The sequence below is a fragment of the Vipera berus genome (genome assembly GCF_964194415.1).
Source record: "Vipera berus genome assembly, chromosome: 7".
NCBI classification, from domain to species: Eukaryota; Metazoa; Chordata; class Lepidosauria; order Squamata; family Viperidae; genus Vipera; species Vipera berus.
In genome coordinates, this window is record NC_138209.1 from 24,028,190 (window position 1) to 24,050,710 (window position 22,521).

General features: G+C 38.5%; 2 protein-coding genes across 2 annotated transcripts in view; both read left to right on the top strand.

Moving 5' to 3' along the window:
• Positions 1-666: 666 nt before the first annotated feature.
• Positions 667-10,101, top strand: LRIT3 (leucine rich repeat, Ig-like and transmembrane domains 3; the record flags this gene model as incomplete). The annotated part of the gene is made up of 4 exons (XM_081333258.1): positions 667-782; positions 2,324-2,799; positions 4,066-4,371; positions 9,092-10,101. 4 exons carry the CDS (start codon positions 667-669, stop codon positions 10,099-10,101), a joined length of 1,908 nt encoding a protein of 635 aa, XP_081189384.1.
• Positions 10,102-18,144: 8,043 nt separating this feature from the next.
• Positions 18,145-22,521, top strand: part of EGF (epidermal growth factor) — a gene marked incomplete at its 5' end in the record, with an annotated part of 54,044 nt that continues 49,667 nt past the window's right edge. Inside the window, one exon of the mRNA XM_081332118.1 lies at positions 18,145-18,271. Coding sequence (XP_081188244.1) covers positions 18,145-18,271 — 127 coding nt within the window. The remainder of the gene's footprint in view (positions 18,272-22,521) is intronic.

Here is a 22,521-nt window from a genome sequence, read left to right on the forward strand (position 1 = left end):
AAAGCAATTGTTGGAGAGCTAAGCAAATATTTGCTTTAGAAATGAATAAACAGTTTAAGTTTCTGTCAATAGGTTACTCAGATTTGTTAAGCTGAATATTTGTACCATCGCCTACTTAAAAAAATTGCTTTTCTGTACATTTTTACCAGTATCTTTAAATTACAGATCTGCAGTTGTTGTTTAAAAAGTAATAATGTAATTTTGAAACAACATATAGTAAATAATAAAGCAATTTGGAGATCCAAAGACTTCCACTTGAAGCTTTTCCTGCATTATAGTGATCTTAGCACAGTGTAGTTATTCAAACAATAGAACTGAATTTTTAGAGGGATAATTATACTCACTATGTCGGGGTTAATTTTAAATTGCACTTGCAATTTTTAAAAAATTGTAGTATCTAACTTCTTTTTTCTAGTAGTCTTGCTTTCAAGATGGATATAATTTTACTAAAAATGCATTCCTCCTTTGACACAATTAAAAACTAGTGTTGTCAAATGAGCATTTGCAGAGAACCTTTGAAGGTTAAGTAATTGCAGATCTCAGATAATCCAGGGTAATCTGCTCTGACTAAATGGAAGTTATATGCACAAGCGTGGAACCCAGGATGATTGTCTAGGAGTAAAAGATCTTCGATTTTGGATTTACCTATTGTCTTGGAAAGAAACCATGCATCTGTTTGCTGCTGTTTGTATCATGATGACCATTTTGGAAGAAGTGGATGGTTTCTGCCCTTCTCAATGCAGCTGCATTTACCATGGCATGAGTGATGGAACCAGAACAAGGTATTTGTTTTCTTGACTTTTCAAGTAGGTTTTATACTTGTAAGATTCCTATCCTTAGTGAATAACAACAAAAACATGTTAATTAAATTTTAAGAAGAGATTTGTATTTTTGGAAGACTGTTTTAAAATCTGATGTAATCATAGATTGGCTAACTAGTCACACATATCCCATCAGATTGGATGATAAGCAGAAACTAGTGGGCTAGAGGTACACATAAGTACACATATGCGCACATACACAGAAACACACACACACGGAGGGGGGGATTGAAATTCTAACCAAATTGGGCATAGTATTTATACTGTGCTTAGCATCTCTGTACCCAGTTCACGAAAAGTGAGATTCCTTATCCAGTCTGTACATGTAAAGTTTTAGTGAAACTGGGTTACCTAGATGTAAAAAAATACCCTTCCATTATACTATATGTAAAAATATTGTGTAAAAGGATATATTTTTTTGCTCTACTGTCTTATGAAAAATTGTTTTATTTTCTTTCACAGACAGAAGTAAGCACACTGGCTACCCAATGTCATCCAATCAAGGTGAAGGTTTCAATGCTGTATCTGCATTATGTGGAAACCTTTTCTTGATTAAAAAAATAGGATAATATACAAAATGATTCCAAGTGAATAGGACAATAATTATAAACCTTATTAATTCCTCCACATGTCCAATATGAAGCACGTTTCTTCATAGTGCTGCTGTTATATGCTCATGCAATTTAAAATAAAAATAAGTTTTGACATATGCTATATTTAAAGTAATTTAATGAAGGAACCTCCTTTATAAATAACAACAAACGCATTTTACAAAAATGTCATGTTTTCTGTCTGACAGAAGAGATAGTATCAAATTAGGAGTGTGGAGATAATTCCTTTGATGACCTAGAGATAATTATATGTATCGATTTCATCTATTTGCAGGATTGTAATGATAAAATGTGCCGAGAAAGGGAAAAATATCTAAAGGCCATCCTGTGTTCTTTGAAGGAGAGTTTAGGATTAATTAAATGTAATAAGATCTGGGTGCAGTATATTTTAAGCCTACTTTAATTTGGGGATTGTCCTTTATTCTGTCACTTCTTTGTTCAGGCTGTCGTATCTTATTTCACTAGGCTTAATCCTGAAGTGGTACAATTCTTACATGTGCATTTATTTTCTTAATAATTTAAAGCTCCAATTATTAACTCTAAACTTCATATAAATTATATATGGGTGCATGAAAGGTGTTTGATGCTGATGATTCTTTATTCCTGCTACTGAAAAGAAGCAGCACTTTTAAAATTATCATATTATAGAACAAAATTCAATAGACAAATCAGTTGCTTTCCATGACTATGTATAACTTCTTTGGACAGAGGCGGAAGTGTCTCCTGTCTTCTGTATATACTTCCTCACCATCCCCCATTATGTGAAAGAAGATTTATCCAAAAGAGCCATAGTGAGCACAGCTGGATTGATTTGTCAGTAGGACCACAGTTTTTTTTAATGCATTATGAAAGCCTATATAACTTTAGCAGCTTCTCTTTGTTTGTTATTAGGTCTGTGCTTTGTAATGACCCTGATATGTTGGAAATCCCTATCAATATTCCTGTGGACTGTGTAAAACTCCGGATAGAAAAGACAGTCATAAGAAAAATTCCAGCAGATGCTTTTTATTACCTGGTGGACCTCAAATATCTATGGCTTACATACAATTCTATCACCAACATTGATAGCAGAAGCCTTTATAAGTTAAAGCAGCTACATGAATTGCGTCTGGATGGCAACTTGTTGTTGCGTTTCCCTTGGGAGTCTTTGGCTGAGATGCCCAATCTACGAACTCTGGATTTACACAATAACAAAATGACCAGTATTCCAGTTGAGGCTGGCAGATACCTGAGAAATCTCACTTATTTAGATATATCTAGCAACAAATTAACCTCCTTGCCCTCAGACCTCATGGATATCTGGCTTCCTTTTTCTGAAACAGCAATACCCAGAAATACAGATACTCTGGTGCACAGAGTCATATTAGGTAAGCATGAACAATTTGATTTCTTTCTTTGAATTGTGTCTTCTGAGAGAATTCAGAATTAGTTCATAGTATGAACTCAAATATTGTGATCAATCAGCTTCACAGTAGCTGATCAACTATTGTTCTCATACTTAACAATTGTTCTGTTGATGGCCTGGATGTGCACTTGTTACAATTGAGTTTGGCATTTCATTGTTCAGTAGACATTCAATAAGAAAATTAGTTAACTCATTTTGATGATCACATTTGTTTGTTGAAAGCTTCAGCAAGTTAAGTGCAATCTGCCATATTACCTAGTGGAGCAGACTTTAATGTTTTCTGAATTGGTATATTCAAGATTGGACTAGTCCTCTCTGTAGACCTGTGCTATGTGATATGTTATAACAGCTGGTAAGGAATTACTGCTGGTAAGGAATTACTGCTTAATTCAACTAGGGTAGGAAGATCATTGGCAGTTCCCTCCCTCCCATCCAGGATGTAGCACAATAGCATTGTTTGAACAGGGTCTGTAAGATTATCTGGGACACTACTCATCCTCTTCACAACCTGTTTTCCTTGTTACCTTCTGGGAGGAGGCTTCATGGTATTTGTAGCAGAATATCCAGATTCAGCCATAGTTTCATTTCATACAGCACTAACCTTGCGAACTCTCAGGCTTCCTCCTTCCGTTATATATTCAAGATGGACAGTATTTAATATTTTATTGTTATTAATATGTAGGGGTGTGGGTCTATACATATGTTGTATACAGTATGTTTTAGGTGTGTGTCATGTATGTGTTTCACTTTGAGAGCGGGCAACTAAATTTCATTTTTGATGTGTGCCATTGTGCCCACAGTAAAAAATGACAATAAAGATTATCTTGTCTTATTTATTCAGCCCTAGACCAAATAAAGTTTTAATTTTTAAAATTAAATTTTTTTGAACACATTAATTGACATCTCCTAGTATAAAATTTCCATTTTCATGCCTGCCTTCAATATAGCCAGGCATTATTCCATTTTCACTCTCTTTGATTGGTAGTTAAGTAAGCACAAATTAATTTTGTAATTGTAGAAGTATGTTTTTCTAGTTTTTTTTTAAAAAAACAATTGAATATCATAATCTTGGTATTTCTTGCTTATCACTTCTTTAACACACACACACACACACACACACACACACACACAAATTAGATTTATCAGAGGGAAATAGATTTGGTCCCATAATTTGTCAAATCATTTATTTTAAGTTGCTATTATGACTGGATTATTTTTCCCTGTTAAGGTCTGCAGGACAATCCATGGTATTGTGACTGTCGTATTTCCAAGCTGATTGAATGTTCCAAAACTGCGGATAGTGCTCTTATATTTCTAGACCCTTTTGTGGCTTGCAATGGACCTGAAAGCTTGGCTGGGATCTTGTTTCAAAGAGCAGAACTGGAACAGTGTTTGAAGCCATCAGTAATGACTTCAGCTACAAAAATTACCTCATCCCTAGGAAGCAACGTGCTTTTACGCTGTGATGCAACTGGATATCCCACGCCACAACTCACCTGGCTTAGATCAAACAACATACCAGTGGACTATACAGGTACACTATGTTTAAAAAATCGCCTGCTGAGAAACACCAAGATGTGTTAAAGTGATGGCTTAATGTTTGAGAGGTACAAGTTCAGTTCTTAGCTTATGAATTGAAATGGAGAAAAAGACTTCTACTTTAAATTTACTCATGGAAATAAAAATACATATTTAATCAATATACTGTACTGAGTTTTAGAAATTGGAAAAACCTTAGAGAACAAATTGTTTCTTTTCACTTGAGTAAAAATATTTGAAAAGAAGGCTCCACAATACTCTGATATAAATCTAGAAGCCAAGTGGGAATGTATTTTCAAAACACACAATTTTCTATTTAAAATTTTGTCAAGCATGTATTTTTTTTAAAATTGAAATAGTAGTGTTAATCACCCTGCAGCATAAATACAAATACATACAATTTATACAATTTATAAGAACATGCAATCATCCTTTACTCTACAAGCACCTATAAACCCGTGTTGCAATATTGTCCAATTTGCCAGACTTTACACCACCATAACTTTGATTGAATTGGATCTTATATGTTTGAATTGGTTTCTGAGATTAATAGTAGCACATTGTGTTCAATCTTGAGCTAAATAGGAGTTGGCTCTTATTTGCCTAGAAATGGGAAGGTGTAAATGTTCTCTGTTGATTTTAACATTTTTCAATCAATGTGACTGATGTCATGACAGAAAGAATGAACTGAATGGTTGTGACAAGGCTTTTGATTGTCCCTAGAATCATAGAGCTGGAAGACAGTGTAGAAATAATCTTGTCCAACTCCAGCTCAGGGAAGAATCCACTGGAGTATCTCTGATGGACCTTTGAGGACATCTAGTTGAAGAACTTATCATATCATGTGGCAGTCCTGCTTGTTCCTAACAAGGAGGTCCTAAAGATTGAATGTTATTCTTTTAGACCTTTTCCCATGGGCTCTATCAGGGTTTTGATCTTTTCTCTCTTTCTTCAATGTATATATACATTTTCAAAATTCAATTATGTAGTACCATCTGCACTGCTGAATTGCAGCTCTATCAATTTGCTTCATAAAACTGATTTTTGGCAATAAATGATATATAAAAGAACACCCCCCTTCTCTCTCTCTCTCTCTCTCTCTAGAGATAAAGATAGAGATATACATATAGCTTATCAAGTACAATTTTATTTATTTATTTATTTATTTATTCGGTTTATATACCGCCCTATTCCCAAAGGACTCAGGGCGGTTTACAAGGCAAAATTTAAAAACAATACAATATAAAATTAAAATAAAATTAAATTAAGCCTAGCCGCAAAAAATTAAAATCACAATTTAAAAACATTAAACCCCTCAGTCCAGACCAGATAGTTCAAAGAGCCAGGTTTTTAGATCCCGGCGAAATGAACGAAGGTCGGGGGCAGTCCGGAGTTCCGTTGGCAGTTGATTCCATAGGGCAGGCGCGCCCACAGAGAACGCCCTCCCCCTGTGGATCGCCCGTCGGCAATCCTTGACTGGTGGTACCTTGAGGAGGCCCTCCCTGTGGGAGTGCACAGGACGATGGGAAATTGACGCTGGCAGCAGGTGCTCCCTTAGATAATTCGGGCCCATGCCATTTAGGGCTTTATAGGTCATCACCAGCACCTTGAATCTCACCCGGAGGGCAACTGGAAGCCAATGCAGCTCGCGGAGAAGAGGTGTTACATGGGAGTATCAGGAGACTACCATTACAACTCGCGCGGCTGCATTCTGCACCAGTTGAAGCCTCCGAGTGGTCCTCAGGGGCAGCCCCATGTAGAGAGCATTGCAGTAGTCTAGCTGGGAGGTGACTGTGCGTAGGGCATCTCGGTCCAGATAGGGCCGTAACTGGCGAACCTGGGCAAAAGCTCCCCTGGCCACGGCTCCTATATGATCTTCCAAACTGAGCCGTGAATCCAGGAGGACACCCAAGTTGCGGGCCCTATCAACGGGGGGTAACACCTCACCCCCCATAGTTAAGGATGGAAAAGATTGGTTAGTCAGATGCCGGTATACACAGCCACTCAGTCTTGGCAGGATTGAGACAAAGCCTGTTTCTCCCCATCCAAACCCGGACTGCTTCCAGGCAACGGGACATCACGTCGAGGGCATCACTGGGTTGGTTCAGGGTGGAAAGAAAAAGCTGGGTATCATCAGCATACTGATGATACCCCACCCCAAAACCACGAATGAGCTCACCCAGCGGCTTCATATAGATGTTGAACAAGAGGGGAGAGAGGACTGACCCCTGAGGAACTCCACAAATGAGAGGCCTCGGGGCGGACCTCTGCCCTCCCGTCAACACCGACTGCGAGCGGTCCAGGAGGTAGGAGGAGAACCTACCTCAGTGGACATGGGCTTGGGTTGTTTTGTGTCAGTTCCTCTTTTGGTTGTTAATTTTTCAGTGGTAGCCATAGTTGTAGCAGGAGAGGTGGTTGTAGATGCTATTGTAGAAGAAGAAAGCGTCACATTGAAAAATTCTGGTTTGACTTCTTGCCACAGTTGTTAAATGAATCACTGCAGTTGTTAAGTTAGTAATACAGTTAAGTGAATCTGGCTTCCCCATTGACTTTGCTTGTTAGAAGGTTGCAAAAGGTGATCACATGACCCTGGGACACTGCAATGGTCATAAATCTGAGTCAGCTGCCAAGCATCTGAATTTTGATCACATGACCATGGGAACACTAGAGTGGCTTAAAAACATGTAAATATCTGTATTTGTGGAAATTATATCCCAAATGTATATATTTAGAGAAATTTAGAGAAATTCCTATATACAATGATATGCTAAGGTCAACTATTGAAGATTCTTGTTGTTGTTAGTTGCGAAGACATGTTCGACCCATCGCAACCCCGTGGACAAAGTTCCTCCAGGCCTTCCTGTCCTCTACCATCTTCTGGAGTCCATTTAAGCTCACACCTACTGCTTCAGTGACTCCATCCAGCCACCTCATTCTCTGTCGTCCCCTTCTTCTCTTGCCCTCCATCCTTCCCAGCATTAGGCTCTTCTCCAGTGAGTCCTTCCTTCTCATTAGGTGGCCAAAGTATTTGAGTTTCAACTTCAGGATATGGCCTTCTAAAGAGCAGTCAGAAGATGCTTGTACTTTTAAAGAAATAATTTATAGGAATGCTGGACTGGATCTGGACTGATATACCTCCCTAAGTAAATACTGTTACTACCTTTTCTTCTAGCTTAATCTTGCAACATAACATCACAATTCTAAAATAGGTGTTCATGTTCAAAGAGGAGCATAGTAACCTTTTTGGCTTTGTCTCTAATCTGTTCTTGGAAAGAAAGAAAAAAGGAAACTCTTTCTCAGTTTACAAGGGTCCTTTCCAAATGAAGTTAGCACTTATTGAATGATCTGCAAATGACAGATCTGCAATGAATGGGAGGGAAACATATTGTTATGGACAACAAATAAATTAAAAGAAATCAAAGACACAAAGCAAACAAAAGAAAAAGAGAGATTCTACTCACTTGCTGCCCTCAAGATGTTTATTTGGGAGTTGGGCTTTGATTCTGAGGTCCACTGCCAGGTGAAGGACAGCAGGTACATCTGGATGCACTGATAGAGCTGTGCATTTTTGGCAAAAACTGGAAAAAGGTTTTGACTTGCTAATAGTAGGTATGAATGGAATAATTTTTGACCACCCATCTCCATGAATAATACTTTATAAAGTATACTTTTATAAATTATAAATTATCAGGTAACAAGGAGATGATTTTTTTAAGAGAAGGATCTAGCTTCAGTTTTAGTACCCAACCAAATTTCTGAGTTAAGAATTCTTTATTTCCAAGTGTGTATCTTCTTTGCTAAGCTGCATCTAGTGAATCTCCGAATTCTGATAAAAAACCCAATATATCATTTGCTCACATTTGCGGTGTGCTCTAGGCTTCCCTTAGGCATGAAAACCAGCTAAGTGATCTTGGACTAGTCATGGTTACTGAGCCCAACCCATCTCACAGGCTTGTTGTTGTGGAGAAAGTAGGAGACAGGAGTATTAGATATGATTGCTGCCTCAAATTATATCTTAAAAAGGCAAGATTAAATAAAAATCTTGAGAAGCCAGCAAGCATTGAAGAAGCATTGCTATTTCCTTAGAGAATGTGAGAGAGAATGCCAGTTTAATTGGGCCAAATTCATGCAAGACTGTTTAAAATGGCATATTTAACAGATTGTGTGGTTAATTGTTGTAGTCAAACTAAAAATAATGCTTCTCATTTGAAATGTTTGTCCCATAGCCTCCTAATGCCGTAGCTTCTTTGTATGATAGTCCTCGATTTCCAACCACAATTGAGCCCAAAATTTCTATTGTTAAATGAAACATTTGTTAAGTGGATTTTGCCCCATTTTATGGCCTTTCTTGCCACCGTTGTTAAATGAATCACTGCAGTTGTTAAGTTAGTAATACAGTTAAGTGAATCTGGCTTCCCCATTGACTTTGCTTGTTAGAAGGTTGCAAAAGGTGATCACATGACCCTGGGACACTGCAATGGTCATAAATCTGAGTCAGCTGCCAAGCATCTGAATTTTGATCACATGACCATGGGAACACTAGAGTGGCCATGAGTGTGAAAAATGGTCATAAGTCACTTTTTTCAGTGCCGTTGTAATTTTGAACAGTCACTAAAGAAACTGTTGTAAGTCAAGGAATACCTGTATTCAAATTCATTTATTTGTAAGTAGTATATGTTTAATTGCCATTTATATTGTATTTCTTTCTTCCCCAGTTATTGAAGAAAGTCCAGGAGAAGGTGAAAGATGGTCCATTATTAGTCTGACAGGCATTTCCTACAAAGATGCAGGAGACTATAGATGCAAGGCCAAAAATTTCGCTGGAATGTCAGAAGCTTCTGTTACTGTCACTGTTATTGGTGTTGTTACCACAACGGTACCTTCCCCAAAGTATGGCAAGAAGACAGGAACAGATCAAGCAAATATAACCCAAGAAGATATCAAACCAGAATTTTTCAATGTGACGCTTTCTTCTTCTACAATAGCATCTACAACCACCTCTCCTTCTACAACTATGGCTACCACTGAAAAATTAACCACCAAAAGAGGAACTGACACAAAACAACCCAAGCCCATGCCCGCTGACAAAAAGAATGGGAACACAATTGCTAATGGAAGGAAAAAGCAATTGGATGCATCACTCAGTGTAGAGCCACTAGATGAACAAAATGTTACTCTAAAAAACTTAAGAGTAATTCCTGAAACGAGTGAAAAAGTGACCTTAATGTGGAAAAATATTGATGTCTCTAATAGCTCTGCTTTGACTGTGCTGTATTCCAAGTATGGGGAAAAAGAGAAGGTGTCACTAAATCCAGATCCCACAAAAAACAAAGTGACAATAGATGGTTTGGAGCCTAGCACCAAGTATATGGCCTGCGTATGCCCCACAGAGATGCTTCCCACCAAAGACCAATGCATCATTTTCTCCACTGATGGAATTAATATGGAAGACAAATATCCTATTTCTATTTTGCTAGTAGCTAGTGGGATAGCCTGTGCAATAGCAATACCACTCATTTTTTTCTTGCTATATAAAGTTGTGATGCTTCATAGGAAACCAAAATTGATCAAGGAAGATGAACTTGCAAAAGAGACTTATATCAAATTTGAAACTCTTTCTTTTAGACCACATTCCATGGGAGCAAATGTGGAGATCTGGACTCACCGAAACACTGATGAGTCTGAAAGACAACTACTTTGTTCCAGGTCAAGTATGGATTCATAGATGACCTTCAAAAGTGAAGGTTCTAGGTCAGAGTACTTCTACTAACTCTGGATTCTGTAGATTAGATAATCTACAGAACCCAGAGTCAGCAGAAGTACTCTGACCTAGAACTTTCAATTTAGATAGAAGCCAAAGAAGCTGAGACCCAATACTGGATCATTGCCAACTACGAATCATGGATGACAACTACATATCACGGATGATAGAAATCAAACTGGTGAGGAAGGGAAAATGCTTCTGCAAAAACATTTAATGACACTTGATTATTCCTGAAGCACTTATCAATGTATAGTTTCTACTTGATTAATACTTCATTTGTTGTTTAAAAAGATTTATGTGAAATATGTATTTTTCCTTCCATGTTGCTCTCCACATTTCTTTCAGTTATATACTGCTGCAGTTCAGTGCAAAGTACTTATCAATATTTTATTTAATTAAACTCACAACTCCCAGATTGTTGTGCATGAGTGGAAAGAGACAATAATAAGCCATTTCAATTAGATTGATGAATTAGTTTCATTTTATATTGTGGTCAACAGGTTGTATGATTAAAAATATGAGATTCAATTTGGGGGAATGCACATAAATATTTATAATGTCAAGGTGTAATGCAGTTAATTAGCACTAAAGTTACAGACAAGCAGCTAACCAAAGTAAGTCAGTAACTATACCTGAAATAAGTCACTCCTAAATTCCACTCAGATCACTTATTTGATAACTTGGACCTGCTTTGCAATTCCACGATAGATTTTTCAGAAGAAACATGTGAGAAATGCATTTCCTCAGCCTGTGTTATGAGTTTAAACTAATGATGAATATGCATAAGTAAGAGTTTCAACAAAAGAACTAACCTTATTATATATAGATAGGTTAGATGAACATATTTTGGACTTATCCATTAAGATTAGGAGAGAATATTAAGAAAGATCAAAGAAGAGTTTGAAAGATTAGAACAAGTAGTATCTTTTTTCAAAGAATTTAGGGCACAGTAAAATGGTTCTCCCCCAGTATTTGGCCTTAGTATCTATCTGGTATTCAATGATACATTGCTGTTGATTATAATATTTTCATTTTAGCTATTCTAAGTAATAGTGGTTAATGCATCAGTTCTTGAGGAATGTGAATGAACTGATTAGTCCCTTTTTAAATAACTAGTAACATTATTGGCCTTTGTTATGGTCAAGAGGATGTGGTGGTTCAGTGGCTAAAGACGCTGTCCAGCTCAAGACCTGAGTGCCGCATGACGGCATGAGATCTTGTTACTTGTCCCAGCTCCTGCCCAGCTAGCAGTTTGAAAGCATGCAAACGCAAGTAGATAAACAGATACCACTTTGCTGTGAAGGTAACAGTATTCCATACGCATCGGCGTATGGTCACACTGGCCACATGACCATAGAAATGTCTGTGGGCAACACTGGCTCCCTCAGCTAAAAAATGGAGATGGGCACTGCCTCCTAGAGTTGGAAATGACTGGATGAGGGAAACCTTTACCTTATTATGGTCAATGGCCAAATTTATACATGTTTACATTAGAAAGATAAGGGACGCGGTGGCTCAGTGGGTTAGGACACTGAGCTTGTCGATCAGAAGGTCGGCAGTTTGGCGGGTCGAATCCCGAGTGCCGCGTAACAGAGTGAGCGCCTGTTACTCGTCCCAGCTTCTGCCAACCTAGCAGTTCGAAAGCACGTAAAAATGCAAGTAGAAAAATACGGTGGGAAGGTAACAGCGTTCCGTGCGCCTTTGGCGTCTAGTCATGCCGGCCACATGACCACGGAGACGTCCTCGGACAAGCGCTGGCTCTTCGGCTTTGAAACGGAGATGAGCACCGGCCCCTAGAGTTGGAAATGACTAGCACTTGTGTGCAGGGGAACCTTTACCTTTACCTTACATTAGAAAGGTTACAGATTTGGAATTTTCAGAAAGTAATGAAAACTGAAATAAAATAGGGTGAAAAAAGTAGAATACTAGAAGAATTCAAACACTTAAAAAGAGCTAAAATTACAGAAATACCATATTCTGGTTTCTCCTAAGAAAGTATTAAGTCACTTATCTTTTAATAAGAAAAATATTAAGTTAGCTTTTTGGAGCTCAGTAGAAGACTTAATACCTTTTATTTCTGATGTATTCAGAATATATCACATGTAAACAAGCAGCAGTATCCATGCTTAAGAAAAATGTATTGGCATAGGTTTATGCATGAAAATCTATGTACATGCATAAGATAACCATGACTTCCCAGTTCATTTGGAAGGAATGCATTAGGACCATCAAAGTATTTAAATGAATGTGATAGTTTGAGCAAAGCAATTGTCTTCAAAAAAGGAGCCATGTCCTTTAGAAGTCTTCATGTGCTTGCTGCAAACTGATACAGTTGTTTCATTTCATAGATCCTAGCAGAAATGTTTTTAATGCATAGATATGAAGGAATGGGTTGTGAAGCAGCTTACAGGAGTCCTCCAAAGGACATGGATCTGACATTTCAGTGGGTCTCCTATATGGGTCAATGCATATGCCTGTCTCAATTAGTATTGGTCCAGATGATCATTAAATTCTTTGGGATTCAGTCTTATTTCTAATGTAGTTTAGTACAGCTATCTAATGTTGATGGACCACATCAACATATGGGCCACACTAGCTTGAGAAAGATAATCTTAAGCCACTGTTGAAAAAGGCCAGTTCTAAGCACCCAAGATCCGAAGATTGCTATATGCTTTTTATTTTTTTCCTGCATTATCAATATGAATAAATAATTCCAAATAACAGAGACATTCAATATTTTCATAATCATGTTCGGATAACACAGGAGAAACTGAAGGATATTGGAGGTTGAAACTGAGACCATGGACTCTTCGGAATGGAACCGGCATGTGTTCCTCATATTTCCTCTCATGTTTTATTTGCACACTTACTGAAGAAGAGTTTTGACCTTTTTTGTTTAACCAGGGAAGTTTAAGATGGAACTAGGTTTGGAACTGCTGTTGTGTTTCCCTATGGCTGACAAAAGATAGCTAGATAAAACTTTGAGAAGATCCTATCTAGTGTAAAAAAAAGGGGAGGTGGAGAACAATATGCCATTTTCTATAATCGAAGACTGGATTTTTCCTTTTGGTGAAACAAATGTATTCAGTAATAAAAAATCAAGTGACAACATATGTCTTTGATCAAGGGAGCACTTTTGTTCTAATCATAAAAGTTACTTTTGTACCTTGTAGTTTCTCACTTAAAAATTGGAATTTTACTATAGGGACTGTAGTAAAGGAGATTCAAGGAGATTAACTTTTAGATTTCAGAAATCTTTTTATCAGCATCAAATTTCAGAGTTGGATGTTGTTGACAGCATCAAGGCCAAATGCATGCATTAGCTTAAAGTTGGTAGGTACTGTACTGCCTTTGATTTCATAGTGGATTAATCCTGATTTATATCAGGATTTATCAGAGTAAATATGAAGGTCAAGCCACTGAAGAAGGAACCATTTTTTTAAAAAATAAAATAACTGGGGACCATACCTTTCTTCTAAGGCAGAATAAGTGGGTTATTATTTCACACCGAGAGTACAACACCAGCTCAATCTATTTCATAATGCCAATGAAACAGAGGGTGATCATGCCGAAATCTTGAGATTTTGACTTTTCTGTGGTGTCTGCCCTTTGGAACAGTTTCTCCCACAGGATGTGGATGGCCCTGACTCTGTTAGCCTTGAGGAATGTCTTCAAAGCTTCATTCTTTTCCATTACCCCTCCCCAGGCACCAGGCAAGAATGGTGGATAAGCTTGTTTTCTGAGAGGTGGTTTATACAATTGGTGACCTCCAGCTGTTTGGTGTTTATGTCCTGCTTTATGAATTTGGGGCATTTTGATGGTTGATGCATGGGTATTTTATTTACCATGTTGTTTGGGGTTTTTATATATTGATGTATGTGACCTTCAAAAAGTTGGACAGCTATGTAAATCATAGACAGAATATCAATAAATTTCAAAATCACCCAAATATTTCTAATTTTTGAAAACATGTTTTTATTTTTGTGTTTTGGTTCCCTTCCCAATTGTGCAGTTTCTTATCTGTAGCCAGCAATAGAAGCAACAGCTGTAGATGTTTTTTGGACTCTGTAAAAATAAGAATGCCAACTTTGGGGTCATGGTTTTCATGTTGTAATTTGGTTCTCTGAGGTATGGCACAGCTGCCTCAGGAGATTTTGTTGGGTCAAACTATCTCAACATATATGATATTATTCACTACAAATTATACCTTGACGGCATGGAGATCTATTTACTCTTGTTTTATGGTCAACAATAGGTTTCTATCAAGCCAAACAGCATATGATAATGTTCCCTCCATTGTATTTAAGGACACATGGCAAATTGATGGAGTACAAGGCAAGTGATAGGGTACATACAGATAGTCCTCAGCTCATAACAGTTCATTTAGTAATCGTTCAAAATTACAACGGCTCTGAAAAAAGTGACTTATGACCATTTTTCGCACTTATGACTGTTGCAGCATCCCGAGGGTTATCTGATTTACATTTGGATGCTTGACAACTGATTCACATTTATGACCGTTGCAGTGTGCCAGAGTCATGTGATCTCCTTTTGTGATCTTCTGACAAACAAAGTGAATGGGAGAACCAGATTCATTTAATAACCATGTTACTAATTTAAGAACTGCAGTGATTCACTTAACAACTGTGGTAAGAAAAGTCATAAAATGGGGCAAAACTCACTTAACAAATTTCTCATTTAGCAACATAAAATTTGGGCTCAATTATGGTCATAAGTCAAGGACTACCTGTACAGATGTGTCTCCATTGTAGGGATGTTATCAGGGAAGGCTGTTCCTATTGTTCTTCTCATCGTGTAAGGGAATCCACCTCATTCTGCATAATAATAGGGATAAAAATAATTGCATAAAATAATGACAGTACAAATCCATATTTATATAAATATACTTCTGGATAAGTTTAGCTAGGCAAGAATATCCCATTATAGAGAATTTTCAGCATGCATTTAGATTTGTATAAAAAGCTAAGAATTTCCCAAGCACAGTTCAAATAAGGAAAGTGGGAAATTATCTTGTCCGATATAAGGCAATTAGATTCCCTTACCAACTTTATAGCAACGGATGGAACACATAAAATAAATAAGATGTTACTATGTATAGATGTCTAAACATGAAAGAACATTTTTCATGCTCTTGTTCTTTGCATGGGAGAGAATGATGCAATCACTAATGAGTATTTCATGCTATTTCTTTTCCAGAGTGCAAAGGCATAAACTCTTGATAATTTGGGCCAATAAAGTCAACATTCCCAGGAATGGTTTCATATACAGCTGTGGTGCCTTCTTAATACTGCCAGGATGACCAGCTGCTGTGGCGTGCCATTCCAGCAGAAATGATATAGTCAACTTGACATTTCCCAAGGATATGTGTGGAGTTTCCTACTTAAGCAGCTGATTGATTCCCCAATTTCTCTAGGAACAAATCAAGCCAGCGATGGTGTTAAAGTTACATATAACCTATAAAGCTCCCAGCTAAGCTCTCCCATTAGACAGAGGTCAATAGATTTCAGAGACTGATAGAAGAGAGCTATTTTTATGTCACATAGACTCTTCTGGATTTAAATAAAATGGAGGCACCTAATATATTCAACTTCTATCTGATCATTTTCTATACCTGAAATGGGATAGATGATATCCAGTACTTTGCTGGATTATTTTATATACAGCCAGCTGCACCAACAGGCTGAAGAACAGCTTCTATCCATGGGCTGTCAGGCTCCTGAATGGGAAATAACTTTATGTATGATAGACTTGTGGGGCCGGCACGCGTTGTACAATTAGCTCACATAGTGTAACAAGATGGTGGGTTTGTTGTCACTGTGAGTTGTGTTGGTGGGGGCATGAGGGGAGGCTCAGCCAATCTCACTGTAGACATGTTGTACTTTGATAATAAAGGTTCATTCATTCAAATTCAGGTAGTCCTCGACTTATCATCACAACTGAGCCCAACATTTCTGTGGCTAAGCAAGACAGTTGCTAAATGAATTTTGCTCTATTTTATGACCTTTTTGCCACAGTTGTTAAGTAAATCGCTGTAGTTGTTAAGTTATAAACACGGTTGTTAAGTGAATCTGGCTTCCCCATTGACTATGCTTGGCAGAAGGTCGCAAAAGAGGATCACATGACCCCAGAACACTGCAGTCATCATAAATTTAAGTCAAGTGCTATGCATCTGAATTTTGATCACATGACCATGGGATGCTGAATGGTTGTAAATGTGAAAAATCATTGTAAGTCACTTTTTTCAGCACCACTGTAACTTTGATAGGTCACTAAAGGATCTGCTGTAAGGCGAAGACTACCTGTATTTATTATATTTTCAATTGTTCCAACACTTCAATCAATCAATCAGAATAGAGCTGGAAGGGACATTGGAGATCTTCTACTCTAACCCCTTCTCAAGCAGGAGACCCTATACCAGGGGTCAGCAACCTGAAACAGTGAAAGAGCCACTCAGAACCGGTTCCCTCACAAAAGGAAAAACTGGGAGCCGCAAAAAATGTGTGCACATGTGCCTACATGCGCGCATGCGCAGAACAGGGTTTGACTGAATAGTGGAGCCAAGGCGAGATATGAACCTACCATGCATATTTGAATTGATTGGTTGAACTTTTTTAGTCCCCCTTTTTTGGGGGGGACTGCACATGGCAGAGGACTGGGAGCCGCAGGAGACGGCTGAAAGAGCCGCATGCGGCTCCAGAGCCACGGGTTGCAGACCTGTGCCCTATACCATTTCAGACAGGTTGCTGTCCAGTCTTTTCTTTAAAAACCTCCAGTGATGGAGCTCCTACAAGTTCTGAAGGCAAGCTGTTCCACTGGTTAATTTTCCTCATTGTTAGGAAGTTTCTCCTTAATTCCTGGCTGCTTCTCTCCTTGATTAGTTTCTATCCATTCTTTCTCATCTTGCTTTCTGGTGCTTTGGAAAATAAGTTGATCCCCTCTTCTTTGTGGCAGCATACTGCTATCATGTCACCCCTAGTTCTTCTTTTCTCCAGACTGGTGATACCCAATTCTTGCAACCATTCTTCATATGGTTTTGTCTTCAAGCCCTTAATCATCATACTTGATCTCCCCTCCCCTCCCTACGTTTTCTTTCTCAACTACTGGCTTCAATTCTGGGGGGGGGGAAATAAAAGAATTACAAGACAAATAACTATAAAAGTAAATTTAAATGATGGTCCAACGTAAAGTAAAATACCTTACTTAAAATACTTTAATATTTTAAAATCTGATTAAAATCAAACACAAGCACACAACCTTCCTAATCAAGCATTTATGGTAAGGAGTTTCTCAGCTGGCTGTTGAGAGGGTGGATGGCTTCACTTCAGCAAATTGTTGGCTTCATTTCTATTTGCAAACAAAGGTTCACTCAAGTGGCACTAAAAAGAAAAGAAAGGGCAGTTAGGGGACAAGCTGTATAAAGAAGAGAGTCATTCTATCATCAGGGAAAAAGAGAGATTTGTGTTTTGAGGATTCTAACACTTCAGCTGAACTGATAGAAAGGTATTATGTTGAAAGTTTCCTAGAAATTATTTTGCTTCATTTTACTTAACATCTTCAGAAATCTCAGTAGCTCATTCATTCATTGCTTTGTTTCAGCACTGGAATTTGGACATGTTTTTTTGGTTTTAAGCCGCATTAAATTTATAACAAGTGGGTCAGGCATTTCATACTTGGTTTCCAAAAGAAAAAAAGAAGAAACCCCCCCACCACTACATAAAAAGGATGCCGAAGCGATGCACAAGACTGAAGAGAATCACCCTGGAATTTCTTCCAAGTTCAGAGCTACTGTTAAGGCCGCAGCTCAATTCTCAAATGAGACAAGAATGAACAATCAAGCTGGAACAAGATTTCTTTGATTATTATCGACAAGTGCATCCTGAAGAAGTGTTACACCTGCTTTTTTTTTGGCAGGGTATGACAAAGTTAAAATAAGCTGTGTACTACTGCAGACTTTTTTTTTAAAAAAACAACAAACTTCTAAAAATGATGTTTCTCTTTTCCACGCTTTTGCCTTTTGTTTTTAAAATGAGCATTATCGATCTGTCAGTTCAGGAGATCAGAATTTGTCCCAGAGGATACCAAATGGGGAATGAAAATTCCTCTTGCTTTGGTGAGTGACATTAGAACTTCAGATACCCTCAGAACCTTATTGCATTTTATTAGTATTTCTATTTATTTTATTTAATTGTGTCTGTTTTCATTTGATAAATGCACAGCATGTGTTAAAATAATCTAACTGAATAGTAGCAGGTGTTTGTAGTCTTTTCCCCCAAAATAAAAGTGACAATGAAAAATATTTTAAATGTTTAAATAAATGTAACTGTTGATCTGAAAAAATCAGGATTACTTCTTGAAGAAACTAGACTCATAGTAAAGTCTAATTCTTTATTGTTTTCTTGTGGTGGTCTAGATCTGACATAATCTTTGTACTCTAGATCTGACATAATCTCAGTAAGATGCTAGAAACTAAGTATTTGGTACTGATATGACTTGAAGTACCTGAATATTTTTATATTGTAGTTGTTTAAAAATCAAAGACTTAATCTATAGTACACTTTGTTGTTGTTTTTGTTTATATTACATAGTAGAATAGTTGGTTCTGCCAACATATCTGACCTGGGGAATATAATCTGGCAAAATGACTTGATTCTTACAGGGTTTGGGAAATTCCCAAATTTCCTTGGGAAGTTGGTATAACTATTCAGCTAGCAACTTGCCTATCAGCTTTTCCACTTGATACACTCTTATAACCTCTCCAGCCAGATTTTTGGCCAGACTACTTAAGTATTATGCTTGAGGATTAGAGGAGCAATAGTCACACAGATCATAGGCAAAAAAACCAAGAGGTTTCTATACATCTAATGTGTATTTAGCTTCAATTTTATGCACATTTAATTGGAAATAAATCCCATGAATCCTGTGGGACTTGGTCTTTAGATTGCTTCAGCAGAAAGTGTCCCAAAATCAATACATTTTCATCAAATGAATTATTATTGGTAAAGTGGTTTCAATATGTTCTATTTGTCACTGTTATTGGGTCTTTTTTCAGAGCCAAGTGTCCATCAGTCCATCTGGTTTCTCTGTCTATTTTTGGACCATTTTGTTTATTATTCATTGAATTTCCTGAGTTATAAGGCCCTGTCAGCACCAGTCATGGAAACAATTTATCATTTACTCCAATCCTACACATTGGATGCTACACAGTAGTGACATTACATTATCATTTCAGATGCTATAGACTTGGTGTGCAATCAGAGATAAAAGACAAACATAAAAGTAAGATTATAGAAAAGAAAAAGTGGGTGCTTAGAAATTAAGAAGCGTGATTAAGAAATAGAAATAGAAAAAAAAAACAGAAAACATATATAAGGAAGCAACTCCTGGTTTTTTTTTGCAACAGTTACAAACAATCCTTTCTCCTCCCTAATTAAACTTGCACCATAATTAACTTCTTCTTGTGTGCAACTTTATTAAATAGCAAATAGATTAATCACCAATTCATTTTTTCCATTTTCAGCAAAAAAAAAAATCCTCAAGAGATTTACAGTCTTTAATAACTTGTTGTCTTGTGTAACTTCCTTTGTTATTATTACCATACGTTTGTGGTTTTATTTGTTGCTGAAAATGAGAAGCCAGTGCGTTTATCACATTTGAAAGTTATACAGATGACTGGAGACATTGGGTTATTGTTTGGCGGTTGATACTATTATTATTTCTAGTTCTGCTCAGTTTTGGAAAGGGAGTTTCCAGCACATCACTCAAAATTTCACTCTCACATAATGTAGGTTAAGTTTTTATTGTGCAATAATTTTTTTTGCTCACACAAATGAGAGGCCCTGATAACTACAGAAATCATTATAGGCAAATAAAAAAAAATAAAAAGGCAGGATGAGCCACAGATAATTTCTTTTCCCAAGAATCCTAGAAATTCCATTTTGTCAAAAGTATATTTGACAATTTGCCCATTGTGAAGTTCTGTATTTATAAAGAGGACTGTGATTCACTTTGCAGTACCCTAGCGAGTCTTCCTGCCTTCATACCATGCATACTAATGTTTCACTTTCTGTAACTGGAACTTTGCTTTTATTCTTGGTAAATGTAGTTCCTTGTATCTAAGGACTCTGAATTTTAATGCCAGCTTTGCAAAGACGTGATTCATTACTTAGACTCATTCTCTCAGGCTGTCTCTGCTGAGATGGCATAAAGAGGCATTTGAGCACAAAGCAGAAACTGGGGCTTTCATTCACTACTGCCTGTCAAGTTTTTGTAGATAGACTTTTGTAGATAGAGAAGCAGTTGATGAAGGAGAATATACGTGTCCCAGGATAATGTTGCAGGATCCAATCTAGGTCAGTCACCGGAACCAGAGGTTTGGTCTTCCGAGCTTTCAGACACGTGCTGGAACCCATCCCCATGGAACTTCTCTCTAACAACAGGGATCCCCAACCCCCAGTCCGTGGACCAGTACCGGGCCGCAGCATGCCAGCAACCAGGCTGCACAAAGAAGCAAAGCCCCATCCGCAAGACGCAGGCAGCACACAAAACCACACACTCTCTGGTCCATGGAAAAACCTCTCTCCATGGAACCGGTCCCTGGTGTCCAAAAGGTTGAGGACCTCTGCATTAACCTACTCATCTGGAGAGAAGTTCCCTGAGAGGATGGGCTCCAGGATGAGTCCAAAGGCTCGGAAGACAAAATCTCTGGTCCCAGTGATCAACCTAGATTGGATCTTGCAGGAGCAGGTGAAGTTGTTAAAAATATATTGGGTTAACATTTCATGATTTCGAAGATATAGCTGCCTAACTCTGAAATAGGAAACAGACTTCCTAATAAGAAAAGATGGGAAAACTATCTTTTCTTACTAGTTGAAGTAGATGTTTATAACAAGTGGGTCAGGCATTTCATACTTGGTTTCCAAAAGAAACCAGGAGTGGGAGGCACCGTTTTATGGTAGTTCTCCTCCTATCTCTTGGGCCACTCGCAGTTGGTGTTGACGGGAGGGCAGAGGTCTGCCCCAAGGCCTCTCGTTTGTGGAGTTCCTCAGGGGTCGGTTCTCTCTCCCCTCCTGTTCAACATCTATATGAAGCCGCTGGGCGAGATCATTCGTGGTTTCAGGGTGGGGTATCATCAGTATGCTGATGATACCCAACTTTTTTTCTCCACCCCGAACCAACCCAGTGATGCCCTCGCTGTGATGTCCCGTTGCCTGGAGGCGGTCCGGGTCTGGATGGGGAGAAACAGATTTCATCTCAATCCTGCCAAGACTGAGTGGCTGTGCATACTGGCATCTCGGGTTAACCAGACTACTCCATCTTTAATGATGGGGGGTGAGGTGTTACCCCCCCGTTGATAGGGCTCACAACTTGGGCATCCTCCTGGATTCATGGCTCAGTTTTGAAGATCACATAGGAGCTGTGACCAGGGGGGCTTTTGCCCAGGTTCGCCTGGTGCACCAGTTGCGACCCTACCTGGACTGAGATGCTCTACTCACAGTCACTCATGCGCTCGTGACCTCCCGTTTAGACTACTGCAACGCTCTCTACATGGGGCTGCCCTTGAGGACCACTCGGAGGCTTCAGCTGGTGCAGAATGCAGCCGCGCGAGTTGTGATGGGGGTTTCCCGATACTCCCATGTAACACCTCTACTCCGCGAGCTGCATTGGCTTCTGGTTGCCCTCCGGGTGAGATTCAAGGTGCTGGTGATGACCTATAAAGCCCTAAATGGCTTGGGTCCGGGATATCTGAGGGAACACCTGCTGCCAGCATCAAGTTCCCTTCATCCTGTGCGCTCCCACAGGGAGGGCCTTCTCAGGGTGCCGCCAGTAAAAGATTGCCAGCGGATAACACCCAGGGGGAGGGCCTTCTCTGTGACATGTCTGCTCTAAATGCTCCAAGCTCAGATGGAGAACAGAAGAAATAGCATCTTCTGTAGAGCAATTTGGTTGGTAAGCAAACTGAAGAAGGTCAAATGCTGGCAGAAGGCTAGTCACAATAATGTCTATCAGCTTCTCAAAGCATTTCATAATGCTGGATGCCAGTGCAACCAGACAGTAATCATTGAGACCCATAATTCTGGACTTTTTTGGCACTGGTAAAATAATGGCCATCTTAAAACACAATGGGACCACTGTCTACTGCAGTGAAAGATTGAAAATATCTGTGAGAACACAAGCCAGCTCATCTGTACATTCCCTAAGAAGCCACCCAGGGATATTACCTGGGCCTGCTGCCTTCCGGATGTTAACTTTGTGCAGTGTTTTCCGGACAGAGGTGACATCAAAGCACATCTTTGGGGCACATCTTTCAGGAAGCTGTCATGTTGGAGAATGAATTGGGAAAGGTGGGGAAATAGGCCAAGT